The 16,730-nt window shown below is 41.6% G+C and overlaps 2 protein-coding genes across 2 annotated transcripts in view; both read right to left on the bottom strand.

Annotated features, from left to right (window-relative positions):
- LOC136444433 (uncharacterized) overlaps positions 1-9,874 on the bottom strand; it is a 49,034-nt gene extending 39,160 nt beyond the window's left edge. The window contains exons 1-15 of the mRNA XM_066441982.1: positions 9,824-9,874; positions 9,423-9,557; positions 9,047-9,258; positions 8,736-8,866; positions 8,244-8,434; positions 7,252-7,397; positions 6,830-6,942; positions 5,796-6,015; positions 3,442-3,584; positions 3,252-3,322; positions 2,875-3,029; positions 2,422-2,588; positions 1,320-1,491; positions 829-960; positions 246-443 (exon numbers count right to left, since the gene is read on the bottom strand). Coding sequence (XP_066298079.1) covers positions 246-443; positions 829-960; positions 1,320-1,491; positions 2,422-2,588; positions 2,875-3,029; positions 3,252-3,322; positions 3,442-3,584; positions 5,796-6,015; positions 6,830-6,942; positions 7,252-7,397; positions 8,244-8,434; positions 8,736-8,866; positions 9,047-9,258; positions 9,423-9,557; positions 9,824-9,854 — 2,217 coding nt within the window. The 5' untranslated portion in view covers positions 9,855-9,874. The remainder of the gene's footprint in view (positions 1-245; positions 444-828; positions 961-1,319; positions 1,492-2,421; positions 2,589-2,874; positions 3,030-3,251; positions 3,323-3,441; positions 3,585-5,795; positions 6,016-6,829; positions 6,943-7,251; positions 7,398-8,243; positions 8,435-8,735; positions 8,867-9,046; positions 9,259-9,422; positions 9,558-9,823) is intronic.
- LOC136444321 (uncharacterized) lies at positions 9,875-15,550 on the bottom strand. The gene is made up of 12 exons (XM_066441832.1): positions 15,307-15,550; positions 13,750-13,849; positions 13,610-13,649; positions 13,233-13,365; positions 12,792-12,846; positions 12,581-12,687; positions 12,236-12,321; positions 12,006-12,073; positions 11,552-11,679; positions 10,631-10,715; positions 10,085-10,382; positions 9,875-9,878 (listed from the first exon to the last, which is right to left on the bottom strand). The coding sequence occupies exons 1-12, from the start codon at positions 15,472-15,474 to the stop codon at positions 9,875-9,877; spliced, it is 1,272 nt and encodes a 423-aa protein (XP_066297929.1). The 5' UTR covers positions 15,475-15,550.
- Between the last annotated feature and the right edge of the window lie 1,180 nt (positions 15,551-16,730).

Raw genomic sequence — 16,730 nt, forward strand, 5'->3', positions numbered from 1 at the left:
TTTAGATGTTATCCTTCGTGTTACAACTATCTGTGTCATTCTGCATCGTTTGATTATGAAATCAATACACATAAAAATTGGGATCTTTTAATAGAGATTGACCAGCGTTACGCTAATCTGCTCCTTCGATTGTATCAGCGGTTAGAACTTTTATGTTGTTTATGTAGTTACAAATATGTAGGTCAATTCAATCTTCAAATTGCAAGAAACTGGTCTCAGTGGGAGTAGTTCTTTATTGCTCTTACCTGGATACTCGGTTTTCTGAAATATAGGTTGTAGTCTGCACACTCCTGTTCCCAGCTCGGGACTATCATGTCTCTCTTCTCCATGAACCGCGTGGGGTCCACCAACCCTCCGGACTCCGTGTTTCTGATCGCCAGGTGGATGTGGTTAGGCTGGCAGCTAGAGCTGGACACCGTGCCGATCAGGGTTCCCTTGAAGACCTTTGAGAGTTATGAAAACAAAATATCACAAACATAGTATTGAGTTAGCAAGTGAAGTTTGTTACATGCTTTTTACTTCACTTCATAAAACAAACTTGAAGGTTAGTCAAAGTCGCGAATGCTACAAAACAATAATCAATAAATTTTAGCACCAAAATTGCAGGAATTATAAAAAAATTACATGTGCATCACTCTCTGCAAATTTTGCGATTACACACTATGCTATTCTGATGTTATGAGGGGGGGGGGGCGAATGATTCCCCCGGTCCCAGAAGTCCCCAAAAAGGCCGGTCTAGACAGGGTTAAGAGCAAATAATAAGCTTGTACCAAACTGCCCCACCCATATTGAAAATAGGCTTGTATTGCCATTGTCAGATCACCTTACCCGTTTCATTTCTTTCTCAGTGAGTAAGTTCACATTGTCAATAATGACTTCAAGTTTTTCCATGGAGTCCGTTTTTATTGTCACTTGGTTGATGCCGGACCTTCTAATGATGCCAGAAAAAGGGGCGCCGATCTGTAAAAACATGTCGTGAGACCAAGTTGATTAGTACATGCATATGGCTGGGCACTGAAGAAAACCCTATGTTCCAACATTCCTACATCTCGACAACATTATGTTAGGGTTAGGTTAAGAGTTATGAATAGGGTTTGGGGACATCGACACAATTACTGATTTATCATGAAACACAAAGTCTCTAGCTTCGGCGTTGCTATCAGAGTACTAAAAATATCTGCAATGGAAACATACATTCGTCCGCATTGCATTCTTGTGGTCGAATACTGCAATCATTTGTGTCACCTCACAGAGGACGAAGTACTAACTAAATTGAACTGCAAACATAGTAAACATAAGACATGAACAGTATTGCTTACCTGTTGTCCTGCGGCTGCCTCTAGAAGCACCCCTTGTTCGGCATAACGTCCTTGCCCAGTGCTTGGGTAAAAACCGTCCCCACAGGAGTCGGACTCCAGATACATTCTTGGAAAATCTTGGTCAGACTTAGACCCGAAGATTTGCTCAATCAGGGATTTAGCTTCGTCGTAACTGAAATTGAGAAATATAGAAAAAATTAACCAAGAATGCAAATTGTAAAGAACGTAGCATAGTTCTGTTATGCTTATATGGGGAGAAATCTGTATTGACAGAAGAAAGTACAGTTTTTGCTGTAATTCTGACTAAGCCTTGCCATGCATTAGGCCATCTCCCAGGAATATGGATCAAAGAATTCACATATTACAGTGGTCCCTACTCAGTGCTCACTGCTCCTTTGCAGTGGGACCTGTCCATCGCTCCTGCTTCATCCGTACATACAAACATTTAACTAGATACAAAAAAAAATAACCTATACATAAATGTTTATTTGAGTAAATTAATATATTGAGTCCAACGTATCATTCACACAAAAGGTTCTAACGTCTAAACATTCTTTGATATATCAACCTTTTCAGTAAGGGTTACCTCCCCCTAGAAGGTAAGTTGAATTTATTTATCGACTGGGATATATCAAATTCTTTTGAACAAACGGAAAGAAAGGTGAACAGCTTTGTGCGTTTATCATACCATAAACAATCCATGATAAAGTGACGTTCATCTTCAATTTCAGGTAAACAAATTTTACTTGTATTTGACCGTGGTCAAGGGCAATAAATCCCCCAAAGCTCGTTCACATTTAAATGTACACATTTTGTAACTTCCGTTACCGTTTGAAGTAAGACGTTTCTAATATTAAGATATACCACGTATACTCGTAAGGTGCCAAACTGTCGTTTTTAAAAGCCTGTAAACTTTTGAGTCGTCATAAAAACGACAATTTGGCACATTTTATGTAGCCAATCTTAATGTCAGGAACGTCTTACTTCAAACGGTAACGGAAGTTACAAAATGTGTACATTTAAATGTGAACGAGCACCAACTCTCCATCCCTATTCTATAAAAGAGTCTTTCGTCTTCAGAGTTGGCACAGCGGTGACGTACCCGTTTTTGATAGCATTGTAGCCGTCCTTGATAGATTTGATGAGGTCCACGGTTTCTTCGAACGCGGAGAGGAAGGTGTTGGGAATCCGGTACACTTGTTGTACGGGACCTAAAAGCCCATTCATTATTTCACGCAATCCGGCCACAATCTGTTGTCTCGCTGCAGTCTGGATAGAAATATCAAAACATAGTTTAGATTGAAACTTATTTCTTGCCAAGCCTGTATATAAATAACTTACTGCAGTGTCCGAACGTCAATGTCAGCCACCACAGCCTACCAATCTCTTCTGTCAAGTCCCTTACTCCTAAATTCCTCTAAGTATCGGATATACTATACTAGTACATCATACTAGTAACTTCTATCGGAATGACTCCAGATTTTCTGTACTGTGTCTTACAAAGGGTTTCTACTGACTTTTAAAAAGTTACAATGACGTTCAAATAACAGCTTACAATGTTGACCCCAAAGAAGCGTCTGGTGAAGTCCGTGGACTCCACTTGCTGCACGGCCCAGTCATTCAGCTCAAGGAGGGAGTTAGTCGCCACTGAGATATCGTCAGAGATCTGGTCCAGGTCTTCTCTCAGGTTCATCCAATGGAGGGTCTTGTCTGGGATATAGAATAGAGACAGTACTGGATGATCACTTGGGATACAGTAGTTGCTAATGGTTTTTGATCCTTAAGGCATTATTGTTACAGGTTACAGCCCTGTTTTGAACCCTTTACAGAAAAAAAGGACCATGCAGGCAAGACGTACTAAGGTCTTTCGTCTTTTCGGAGACTTCATACTACGGTAGTATGTTTATGATTATGTTAAAATTCCTGATATACCTTCGTTGAACAATAGAGCCTTCTCGATGCGCTCCTTTGTCTGGATGACACCGGTCACCGCAAATTTGATCCTAAAAAAAGATGAAGCATCTCACTGTAAACGTGTAGTCACATTAAGAACATTTTACATTTACAGAATGATCATTATCAAGCTTATGGTTTATGAGCAGACCACTCTGACTGTACTTACATTGTGACTCCTTTAAAGATGTCTTCTATAGCAGTCTTTGGTGTCTTGAACAGCCTCTTAATTGATGAGACCACCATCGTTACACCGTTCTCAATTTGTTGTGCTGCCCAGGGGAGTGTGATGGAAACTACATCCGCGATGGACTGCAAGTAGAAGAATGGTTTTCAATGATTCATCATCGTCATTATAATTATTACGGGCGTCTCTCCTCCAAACGTTTCTGTCTTCCATTATGTTCTTTTAAGTCCTGGACTTGTACCTCATTAAGCTAGTTGATGGATGTCGAAGTTTTTTATTGAATGATCAAAGAATTCACGTTAGTCTCATGACAAGACTGTGATAAACCTCTTAGGTAAAGGGGAATGTGATAGATCGAGAAGTGTCCCCGCTTATGCAGAAGGTTTTTCTGGTACGGTAGACCACCATTCAGCTTTTGCCAAGTAACTCACTGATTTTATAGATATGTTAATTCAAAGTCCGATTTTTTCCTTAATGAATAAAGCCAGGGCAAAGTTTAAGTACGCCCTAAGACAGTGTAAACAGGAGGAAAACAGGGCAAGAGCCGACTCAACTGCTAAAAGTTTCAATGCTGGCCATACTAGAGAATTCTGGAAAAAGGTCCGTAGTACTAAATCCTCTCATTCTGTATTACCTAACACTATAGATGGTTGCTCTGGGGCTGAGCAGATCGCAGACATGTGGAGGAGTCATTTTGATAAACTGCTGAACTCTGTTAATAGTGAGGTACATAGACCTGCTGTTATGTCTGATTTGTCGACAGGTTGTCCTTTTGAATTTGATTCGGGGATGCAAATCTCTGCTGTGGAAGTATATGATATAATTAAAAACTTACCCAATGGAAAAGCGGTAGGGTCTGACGAAATCAGTAATGAACACCTTAAATATGCGGGGCCTAAGCTTAGCATATGCTTATCACTATTGTTTTCAGCCGCGCTTGTCCATAACTTCATTCCGAAAAGTATGTTAGATACTACCATCATTCCGGTTGTTAAAAACAAAACTGGTAATATTTCTGATAGTGATAACTATAGACCAATAGCAATTGCATCAGCATTATCCAAAGTTCTGGAGGCTGTTTTATTGAACAGGCTAGAGCCATATCTTCAAACCACTGCTCATCAGTTCGGTTTCAAACGTGGACATGGTCTTGACATGTGTGTATTTACTTTAAAACAGACAATTGAGTACTACCGGGGTCTCGGCTCTCCAGTTTTTGCTTGTTTTTTTAGACGCCTCCAAGGCTTTTGATAGGGTAAACCATTGGACCCTATTTAAAAAAACTCCTTGACAGAAAGGTCCCGGTGTATTTGGTGAGGTTTCTGGTTTATTGGTACCAGAACCAAACAATGTGTATTAGATGGAACAATGTTTTGTCTCCCTGCTTTTATGTATCAAATGGGGTAAGGCAAGGGAGTCTGCTATCCCCGCTACTATTCAATGTATATATAGATGATTTAAGCTCGAGACTCAGTTGTACTAAAGTAGGTTGCTATATAGGAGGCTGTCTTGTGAACCATCTTTTTTACGCTGACGACATGTGTTTGTTATGTCCTAGCCTTAAGTCTCTGCAAAAACTTGTAAGTACTTGTGAGGACTTTGGTTTAGAAAATGATGTATTATTCAATGTAAACAAGACATGCTGCATGTACTTCCCGAGTGCTAGTTTGCCACTTTTACATCCGCTCCCGTCGATCAAACTGTATGGAGAGTGTCTGAGATTTGTGACATCATTTGTATATCTTGGAATTGCTATTAATGACAGACTGAGTGATGATGACTGTATCCTTGCCCAACTAAGGGGCCTGTATTGTCGAGCAAATACTATAATTCGAAAATTTTGTCTTTGTTCACCTACTATTAAGAAAACACTATTCACGTCTCACTGCTCCCAACTCTTTGGGGCGCAGTTATGGAATTCTTTTCGCTCGAGTGTTCTGTCGAAATGTCGAATTGCCTTCAACAATTGTTTCCGTATAATTCTGAGTTTCCCAAGATCTTGCAGCGCAAGTGAAATGTTCGTGTGCAATCATACCGATACCTTCGACGCCAGATGGTGTAAACAGTGCCACTCATTTGTGCATAGGATTTTCAATTCTAGTAATGCCATTTTACAGTCCGTACTTAGGTCCGACTCTTTTTACAAGAACTCATTTTTCACCAACCTATGGAGCCGCCTCTACACATAGCCATAATATTGTTAGTTTGTCTCAAAATGTTGTATATAATCTTTGTTTTTCATGTTTGTCCCTATGTCATATGGGCCAGTGAGAGCCTGAAATAAAGAAATAATAAATAAAAAAAGTATATGTAAGGATGTTTTATATCATTCTCACATTGTAGAACTCCATGACCTCCACCTTGACGTCACTGATGAGGGTGCTGACTCGTTGGACCACTTGTTTGACGTTCTCCACGACAGGAGGGAGGTCTGTGTACTTTCCGGTTTTCCTTGTGAACTCCTTCGCCTTGACTCTGAACTCGCGCACTTGGTTGGGAAGGTTCTCCACCGCTTCTATGATGTCCTGGAAGATGCCGTCAATGGAGCCCGTCGATCTGTGGATTTGGATTTATTGGAATTGCAACAGTGCAATACACATGGAACACAGGCAGCTATTGCTGATGTCGTGACCCACACACATGATGTACCCGATATTTACACTTGGGTGAAGTGGGGAAAATCGTGTTAAGTACCTTTTGTTCCCAAAGGCACAAGATCGGTAGCAGCAGGGGATTCGAACCCGGAACCCCTTGGTTCTGAGTCGGAAATCCTGCCGTTACGCCACACGACCCCACTTAAAACGTTATCGATACATATCGATGAATCGCGATACCATAACAGAAGTTGTTGTGCAATATACTATATTTTGACAGAACTCGCAGCTCTTCTCCCGTGAAATGCACATTGTACAGATTCATGGCATGTCAAAAAGGTTCTGACATCTTATTTCATTCTACCTCCACTTAACTACTGCTTATTACCTACGCGTATGTGTACACAAAAATTATGTGTTTTTTTAATGGTCAGAAATTACCCGCAATGGCAGCCTTTCTAGCGCTGAATTAATGCAAGGTTTACAGGTTTCACATAATACACAACAAATACATATTCTATTCACACTTGTATTTTGTGGAACTGTCGCAAGGGTCTGGGCGGCTGCCATTCGACGCCACCAGGTGACCTTCCCCAACCGAAGTCAGGTACCCATTTACACCTGGTTGGAGTGAGGAAAATTGTGTAAAGTGTCTTTCCCAAGGACACAACATGACAGGATTCAAACCTGGGACCTCTTGGTTCTGAGCCGAACGCTTTGCCGTTGCGACACACGACCCCACTCAATCGAGTCACGTGGCAGTACGCTATGCTTACCTCCCAAGAAGTTGCTTGAAACGGATGATGGTGTCTTTAATATTTCCGACGACCTGGTTGATCACGCGGTCAAACAGTTTAACCAAACGGAAAACCTCTTCGAAGTTAAACTCCTGTAGAGTGAAATTAAGAGCATGAGCTCAACCTTTGTATGATACAATAATGCTAAACTTGTTCGCTTTTTTAAACATAACATTGCATATGGATCTGGCGATACCATGCGATTTGATTTCTGTGTAAAAGAATTGCTGTTCATTTGTCATACCTGGAAATGCTGATGGCAAATCGCTTAATTTAATTATTAAAGAGACATCCATTGTTTCCCCCTTATGCACCTTTGCTACATCGCGTATATTGGTCAATCATAACACACCGGATTGGGATATATTATTGTATAGAAATATGTAGTTCAATATTGATACCTGAAAAATGTTGAATTCGTATTCCGCCTTTCCTTTGAAGCAGACTCCCGCTTCCAGGAATTTGTAGTCGACGCCGAGCACCCCGATGTGTACCTTCGCATATGCCATGTCCACTGCGTCCACATAGAAACCACCACTGAGCGGTTCTGTAAAGGGGGGAAGGAATGTTTTAGCGACGGTACGTTTTACCACTGTAGACTTTCTGTGTACGCGCACGTAGGCTACCTTAAAGTTTATTACCTTCGCCGAGAAGGTTATATTTTGGATAGCGTTTTTATGTGTATGTGTATAGTTGACCAGCATAACTCAAGAAGGTTTAAATGGATTGTCTTGATATTCGGTATGTGAGTAGGTATTGATGAGACATAGAAATTATTGGATTTTCGGTCCACTGGCGCTTGTTACGGTACTGCAGTGGAACCTCCTTTTCAGGTATCTCGTGTTCTGGTCCACATGCTAAGGTCCTGATTTTTTGGTGGTAGATGGCTTTTTGGACATATAGTAAATGATATAGGTTTGGGCCCCCTAGCGGCTTTTTTGGAACTGCGGGAGCTTAGTATTCAATGAGAAAATACTATTACTCAAGATGAGGTTGACGAATCATTATGAATTAACTTTTATCTGGTTCAGGGCTCCCACGTCACAGAACACACAAGACACCCAAATAAATCTGGCTACCTGTAAGAAGCCGAGCCAGCTCAAATGATAAGGAACGGTGGGTTTATTTAATAGATTGCCCTTTACCTAAATTCATCTTATCAACGGCCAAATATCAAAGGCAAAAACTGTCTATATAATATTATTTATTCACGACCCGTGATCATTACTGATCTGTACAGCTGAGTAGGTAGTATAAATCAACCCAAACAGAACGAACAAAGCATGTCTTGATATTGATTAATCTATTGGTTGATTGATTGATTGGTTGGTTTATGTATTGATTGGATTAACTGATTGATTTATTGATTGGTTTGGATACGATTTTCACTCACTCAAATCCAGTTCCATCTTGTTCCTGATGACGAGTCCCATGGACGCACCGATCTTGCTCGAGCCTATCCGTTTGTGCCAGTCGTAACTTGGCGTCTCCAGTTTGAAGTAGAAACCCTTGAACAACTTCTCTATGGTATCACTCAGACCCCTCTTTTCTCTTTCTTCTGCCATATTCGTCTGGTTTACATTCCTAGAAATGGTCGTTGCCATCATTGATTATTTTAAAAGGTGCAAAAATAACTGTGCCAATAAAGTAATGATATTGAATATTGACGAGAAACGTCGACTGGCATAACGGGTATTTATGTTACAATTTTTAAACAAGATATAAGAAATCAAATATACAAACATACAAAAGAAACTACGCAATGAAACTACCCCAAATACCCAAGATTCTTTTGTATATGTTGAATATATGCTTTACCAATTCAAACATATCGTATTTTCCAATCTTATTGTGACAAGACATTATCCGTGACCATATCCCTTACCTGTCGTTGATTTGTTGCTGCGCTGTCAACAGTTTGGCGGCCCGTGGATGACCCAGGTAGTCCAGTGCGGCTGCGTACCGAACGTGGCCGTCTGGGTCTTCTATTGCCACACGTAGGATCTCGTGTGCTGCCTGTTGTGAGACGGGATTAAAGAATTTGATTTTGGAGCTAGAGACAAACTTATTCTAGTAATCAACTTCTAACGTCTTGATAGGAAGGAATAACAAAATGAAGAAAAAATTCATGAAAACCTTTCCTTTAATCTTCTATTATATATAATAATACTTGTACTCAGTAATACCTGGCAGTACCTTTTCATGGTCATAGTTTTTAAGCGCGCTCATGCTGGTCCTCTTCAGCACGGAAGGTGCTTCAGAACTGTTCATGTAGGACAGGAAGTAGTCGTATGACCGGTCCATCCCAGCGTTCCCCAGGGCACCGAGGATAGTAGCCTTCTCGTGGAGGTGACTGCTGTACTCCTCTTCAGTCAGGGCGGATCTCAGCTGTCTGTGCTTCCATGGGTCTTCCAACAAAATATGATTTTAGAGCAATAACATTGCCAAAAGCTTACGTAGTTGAAGAGAGAGAGGGAGGGAGGGAGAGAAAGAGAGAAGAAAGAAATAGAGAGACAGGCAGACAGAGAGACAGACTGACAGACAGACAGACAGAGAATAACAATTTACTTACCATGAATCTCCACCATGCCGTGGAGTCGGTCGATAATGGTGTTAGCTCGTGCAGGGTCGGTGGGGTGGATGGTTCCCGCAAGGGCCCCGAGCAGTAGATGTGCCCGTGTCCACACATGTTTGCCGTCCTCTTTATCTAATGGCAACAGCAAAATAGACTTGACACTTCAATTTTCTAACACACAATACATACCACTATAAAAATCGGAATACAGGCATGACATTTAACCAATTTTATTGTAGAGCAGAAACTAGCATACTTGGTCGTTTTGTTAGGAAATTAGAAGTTCAATACAAAAACTAAGTTGCCCTCCCCCATTTTAGTTCTCATTGCAGTTAGTTATTTGTCAAGGAGAAGAACATGAATGGATCTAATTTGAAGCTGATGAGAAAATGTCTTACCATCAAAGTCCATCTTCCATTTGAAGCACATGTTCTCCACAGTTTCAATGACTATCTGTAAAATATTCACAGCATCAAATGATAATGTGCCAGCAAAGAAATTTAGCATGGTTCAAACTATTACATAAATCTATAAATCAATTTTTAAAAAAATGGCCTTCTCTTACGGTCCAACATTATTGCCCAGAGATTGTGATCAATGAATAGATAAACTTCTGACTGTCACAGCAGTCTGAACCTTTCAGATAGACACAATGACACCGAAGGAAAAGTACTTCAGGTGGTGGGAGTTCCAGTCCGAAGAATTGGAAGAGCGTCCTCAGGACCAACTTCGCATCCTTTTGCTCAGGCGTCAGCACCAGCTTAGTCAACAGGGTGAGGGAGTCGTTGGTTGCCATGGCGCCGAGAGCGTCAGCGATGACGTCACGGTTCTCTATGTCGTCATCAGATGTTGTGTTGCCCGGTATGTAGGTGTTGGCCACATGTGTGAGGTTGTCCGCTGATAGGTGATGCAGTGCTTCCACAATATCATGGAAACATGTGATCCTCTCCTGCGATTCTATAACAGATAAAGATAGAGTTTCTGGTAATAAATATCTAATGATCATAAACTGGCACTTTGTTGTCAATGATAGAGAATGAAGACATGGTATGTATACGTCTTAACTTGACTTAAGAGGTATTTAAAAAAAATCATTTAGAAGTTGAAGAAGAGAGAGACGTATGCATACTACAGCTTGCTCTGAATTTACTTTGACATAGTAGGTTTATATTTCAGTTATACATGTATATCAGTCAATGACTAACCTTTGGGCCTTACAGTTCTCATACACGTTAGGTTACCAACAATTGTCTCTTCTTGGTCTTCCAGCGTCAGGATACGTTTGGGGGGCTGAAAAGAAAAGAAATCAAAATTCAACAAGAATATATAATGCTGTCCAATTATTATAGCTATAGGCCTCTTACATCCATACATCGATTGGCTCTAGGCGGCAAAGAAGTGTGCAAGCGGCATTATAGCATTTCATAAAATCGTATTTTCGGAAACAATCATCTACACGCCTGGATGTAATGTGTCCAGTTCCAGGGAAGTATTAGTTCAAGGATGGGCGGGCGAGTTTGTGAGGATATATCAGAGCCCGCCTCCTGAGGAGGTTGTTGGCGTCCCGAGGGCGTAGCCCGAGGATGCCAACACGCTCCGTGGGAGGCGGGCTCTGATATATCCTCACAAACAAGCCCGTTCATCCTTGAACTGATTTAGAGCACAGCCATCTGTCCGAAGCAAAGCTAAGCATACATATTGGGAAATAGTTTGACATATACACTGAAACAAACACAATATGCCAATATGAATGTTTGGGTTTGTGAGTCTCTTTTTCTTAGAATAATCCCCAGTCCACATGTGGTTTTACTTCTGTGGTTCAGTTGAGGTGACAAGCGTGTACCAAGGAGTGACTATTATTTCTTCTCCCTTGAGGCAGTGGTGCTATAACCAACCTGGGATCTGGTCTCAGCCAATTGAGAGCCAGACTTTATGCTAGAGCACCTCTGCCTCAAGGGTGCTCTAACTAACTTTGGCTGTGTATGTGGATTTCAAACAGCAAAATACCCGCTCCTGATTAGCTAAGGACAGATGGCTCTGCTCTAATGATACTTTTCAAAAACATGATCTTTTCCCATGAACTGAAATATCATATCTAAAGGAGACAAACATATTCTATAGCCTACCTCATCAATTACAAGAGATCCGTGTTTAAAATTTGTAGGAACATCTTTGCAGCCGTCCCGTTTGTCAGCTGATATAACCTGCAGGAGCTTCAGATGTCCATCCGACTTAGCAGTCATCAGCGGCAGATCTGTGTAACACATGGAATAGAACACATTCTGACATTGTATGCTCGTATTGTTTCATTTTGGTGCGTAGAAAGGGTCATAAAGGCAAATTGCTTAACGGTGATGATAACATAGCCTCTACCAGGCTCCGTGAATCGCTGGGAGATAGTAACACATGTTGTAGAAATTGGCCAAATAGTGTGAAATTGTGAATAGTATGCTAAGGGAATCTCTGTCTCGTATCCGACTCCCTTAGTATTCACTCTATTCGGCCAATTTCTACTATTTTTTCCAGCGATCCACGAAGTCTAGTAGAGGCTAGTGATGACGATACCATACTCGCACTTACCGTAGTCTTCATCCTCAAGCTCCTGCAGCTTTGCGGGATCCCCTGGTATGCCAGCATTGGGATTGAATCTGAAATGGATATAAACATTATCTTGAAAATATGAGTAAATTACAGTCCTTTTTTTCTAGAAACATCTTCCAAATTGAAGCCAGTTTCTATACATATATTCCGATTCCTGGTCTACTCGATATTATGATTAAGATGTAGCCTCACAATATGAAGACACTTACCCTGGCGTTGCTTGGTTTGGTGATGTAAATTCTTCCTTTATTTGGACCGTGTGAGGGACTTCGTGATACTTGTGGTAGAGAATTTGCTGCAAAGTAATAAAAAGGAAAAATATCAAAATTGTGATAACAGAAACAGTTTCCATATCCAAGGCAGCGGCGGTCAAACTATAAGACAGACTGAGTGTTAATATGTTTTAAGACGTCACAGGCATCTTAGAGGCTTTAATTGTCTATATAAAAAATTATGTGAATATCATACAAACATTAAATAGGCAAGGTTGTGCAGTGTATTTACTGCCCTCCCCATGCCCTTCTGACACCTTTATGAGAACATATCCCTCCTACCTTCTCGTTCTTGGCCTCAGCGTTGCGCACCACGTGACCGTGTTTTGTCCTGGTGAACATGATGCCCTCTGTAGTGATCTTGCCTACGTAGGAATGGTCATCTTCGCCTGACAATTACATGGATAGTATATGAATAAGAGATTCTCAATTACAAATGTCATCGATACCTTTATGTAACACGGAAACGATAATGTTTCGACAGATTTCTTACCTTCATGTCCAGCCTCTTTCACGCTGTAGGACCAAGGTCTGCCATGAGTCATGGTCTAAAACATACAGACAGAAATGTTGCGTCCAACATCAGACATTATTGGGAGTGATACGTCTTATTCAAAATTGAAATAATAAAATAAAAGTGCAATACGCGGAAGCATTTGCTCCCACATACTCCCAGTATATCATTTCATTCATATCAAAAAGTTTAGCAAACATTGCTGCTGAATGGTCATCTGCAAGCTCACTAGAAACACCAATTTGTATTGTAAGGAGCTATAGTAGTGTGAGATGGTGCTATATGACGTACTTCAAAGGCCTTGCCTGAATGACATTCACGAGTTTAGGAGGATACATGGAGAGAGGTAATTTCATGTCGTTTGCTTGCCAGAATATGGATGGTTAGGGAACTAACACAAAGGCATACAATGGTCCTGACCTCAGGTGTAGTGTGCAGCCGAGCGGACAGAAGTCCCACCAGGACCTTCTTCGTGCCCAACACGTGATGGTGCTCATCATGGGGATGGTACACGCGAACAACTTCGCCGTTTTTGGTGACGGTGAAAAGAAACCTGACAAGAGCAAATTGAAAAAAAATTATGAATTTCCATCTTCTAGAAAATGTGGTCAATTATTCATTCTAAACAATACTTTTACCACAATATCTTTCATATTTCATCTCTTGTAATGCATGTGTAATATCTACCACACACATAATTATGGAAGTACGAGCACTTGCCGTGAAAAGTTTGTACCATTGCTATAGTTTTAGTTTAAAAGAGATGTCCGCCAAGACGATTAGGGATAAAGCAGTACCTTTTGGAGTAGTCTAGGTCATCGAATACAGCTTGGTTTCCTGTACATAAATAAAAGAAATGGCACAATGTCGGTCGTAACTTGCAACTGATTTGCAAAAATAAAATAAGATATCAGAAATAAAATCAGTGTTTCCTTACCATCCCTCTGTGACTGTGTGATCTCCTGGGCCACGTTGTTTACTACCAGATCACAGACGGTGTTGTTATTATCATCATGGCGTAGGGGTATGACGCTGAACTGAAAAACAAAATGACAGCGATATTCTAATGACCGAATCTCCGCCTGGGGATGGCATGCCTATACCTGGCCAAGGTGCTTCGCTTAACCTATATCTTGTTCACGTGGCGGATGCAGATTTTATAAGCCAGACACCAAATGAATCTTGGCCAATGAACTGTCAAGGGTGCACGTGGGTCTGGTCATAGGAAGACGTTGATTTCTTTTTGTCCATAAAAAAGGTGGTTCGCACAATTTACGCGGTGCACCTTTTTTTGCCTCCGTACCGTGAAACACAGGGTTTGTTTCAAGTTCTGCAGTCGGCCGCTGTTATCGGTTCGCACTGATTTGAATGCTTGGCACGTCGGAGACACATAAAGCTTGGGGTCAAATGTGGCGAAGTCCAGAGTTATTTACATGCGACTCCTTTTGCATTTGGCGGAGCTTTATGTCAAATCGCAGTTACATCTGTCGCACGGTTTCTTTTGCCTCCTGATTTTCATTTTGACAATGACAGAACCAACCGGCACGGCGACAAGGATCTACAGCACCCTTTCCGTCATCTAGACAGCTGAACTGTGTACGACTGTCCCAAGCATAACCTTGATAATTAATACCTATTCATTGGATACATTTTACATGCCCTTGGCTCGTGCCAAAGTCCAATATCTAAGTCGTGTGCATGTTCTGGGTCCCGGGTTGATTTTAACTCCGAGCTAAAAGCATCCTGGGGCCCGGCCGTGCCCCAAAAAAGCCCGGTAGCAACTGGGGCAATGGGGCGACGTAAAGGGTCACGCGGGTCAATTTTCCAATTGTGACCGAAGCATATGTATTGATTATATGGCGTTCAAGCGAAGTACCGTTAAGTCAATGTCTTTAACGCGGCCGCATCGATTTTTAATGCAATGGTAAGGCATGTTATTCAGATCTTACATTTTGTCAACAATCATGTTATCCCAGACATGATGTTTGTTTGCACCCATTCACACCTATTCAACCTTAAGTTGACAGGTGCCATGGGCAACCACGCTTAATCCTGCTTACTGTGCTGAACGTTCACCCGAGAGAGCAGAGTGATCGCTTTTCATTCGGGAGGTTGTGATTTCAAAATCCGGCCGGGTCATACCAAAGACTTAATAAATGGTACCTACTGTTTTCTCCTTTAATTATTCAGCACTTATAAAAGGGTGCTCGCACACCGGAAGGTGTGGTAATTATCTTAGCTGTCCTTATAAAGACACACAATGTCAAGCTAATTGTGGATCAACATAAAGTTAAAATCAAATATGACATAGCCACAACTTTTCTCCGTCTTGTAACGACGACTTGCTTTGATTACGCAATGTTTTTCTCCGCTAGCGCGCTTACTGTTTTTTGTCGTTTTTGTTTTGCAAGATCGGCAGAGATCGTAAGAGATTTTACAAAGGGACCGTGCGGTGTTTTCAATGCGGAATGATCTAGACGTGTTCTACCCCTACCTGCGCCTTTGTGACCACCTGGCTGACGTCATGCACGACTGTTGCGGCCCTGTAGTCGTAGTCGTTCCGAGATCCCGGCCTGTAGTTCACCAGACTTGCAGACGACGCGGTACAGAGGACTGTAGCGAGCAGCCACGGCCACAGCGGGCCCGGGCGTATCGCCGCCATTTGTGTTTCTGAAGTGACAAGTAAACACACCGAGCGAGTTCTTTGCTTCCACTTGCCTCGTGCGGAGAGGGGCGGGGCTTGCGGAAACATATGGGGCACTTCTTATGGGGTTTCTATCATGTGTTCTCGCAACACTTGTAAATGTCGCTTGCACGAGTCAACATTTTCACGAAATGTTTTCTATGTCTTCATCTGATATTCGGTCTACGGTGCGGGTATGGGTGCCTGCGTTCCCGCAGGGCGCGTGGCAGGCTCCCCAGTCGAGCCACTACCAGGTGTACTGCCGCCTACCCCAGTGGAGAACAGCGTTCCAATGCTGACAATTTTCCAAAATTCATGCTTAGTGTGTGTGAGGAGAATAGCTGTCATTTGCGTGACAAAAGTACAATACTTCATGAATTCACTCTTCGTCAGGTACCGGTGCCACTGGAAGGTTTGCTAGGGGGGCAAATACGATCTCTTCAGTCATGTCATCTTAATACCTATTGTGCTTAGCGGATGTCTTGAGTTGAAAACATACTGTCCCTCAAAGAAAGCATTCAGTTATTACATACAAAAATGTTCGGCAATTTTTTAACATGTCGGTCGTTGACTAGGCAACTTAGTCTAGAAACTCTGTTAATAAAGAAAGAACAATTTTTGATCGCACACGAACACATGTTGACTTTAACTGTGATTGACAGAGTTACTGCACGAACACGGAAGGTTGCTAAGGGGGAAAAGGTCTGTTTGACTATTTATCAGTCACTTATTGCTTGAAGAAACAAACCGTGTCGCGATCGCGGTGGGTTCAAACAAACGAAAGTAAATAATTGTTCTGTGGCCCTACAGGAACTCCATGTTTAAAGTGTTGCCGAAAAGATGATGGAATGTCATTTGATCGAATTGAACTACAGACTTTCCTTTGCCCCTGTCAAAAATGCTTCTTCTAGTGAATGGAATTTCTGTTTTTTTTTTTTTCATTAAGTGTCTTTACTTATACTTACTTTGATTGACAAGGTCATAGTGTTATCAAGAAAAAGTTGTTATGGCGGGTAAAACTGACCTCTGGCATCTTAAAGTCAACCTCAGTACCCTAATCCCCCCATATAGCATATACGTAAAAAGCAAAGTTGCGTGAATTTGTGCAGAAAGACATGGGGCGGACGGAGACCACCCGACCTTTGCAGCTGTACTGCATGACCATATTCTTTGTGACCATTCACACAAACCTGTGGTAAGTTTGAATAGAGTATACTTGTTAAAGGTTATATTGA

This window comes from Branchiostoma lanceolatum, chromosome 11 (genome assembly GCF_035083965.1).
Source record: "Branchiostoma lanceolatum isolate klBraLanc5 chromosome 11, klBraLanc5.hap2, whole genome shotgun sequence".
Classification (NCBI taxonomy): domain Eukaryota; kingdom Metazoa; phylum Chordata; class Leptocardii; order Amphioxiformes; family Branchiostomatidae; genus Branchiostoma; species Branchiostoma lanceolatum.

Excerpts from the sequence above, each read along its gene's own strand:
- LOC136444321 (XM_066441832.1), bottom strand. The coding sequence starts at position 15,474 with ATGGCGGCGATACGCCCGGGCCCGCTGTGGCCGTGGCTGCTCGCTACA. Across the intron at positions 13,850-15,306 it reads AGGTGGTCACAAAGGCGCAG|TTCAGCGTCATACCCCTACG; the intron begins GTAGGGGTAGAA and ends TTTGTTTTTCAG. Across the intron at positions 13,650-13,749 it reads CACACAGTCACAGAGGGATG|GAAACCAAGCTGTATTCGAT; the intron begins GTAAGGAAACAC and ends ATTTATGTACAG.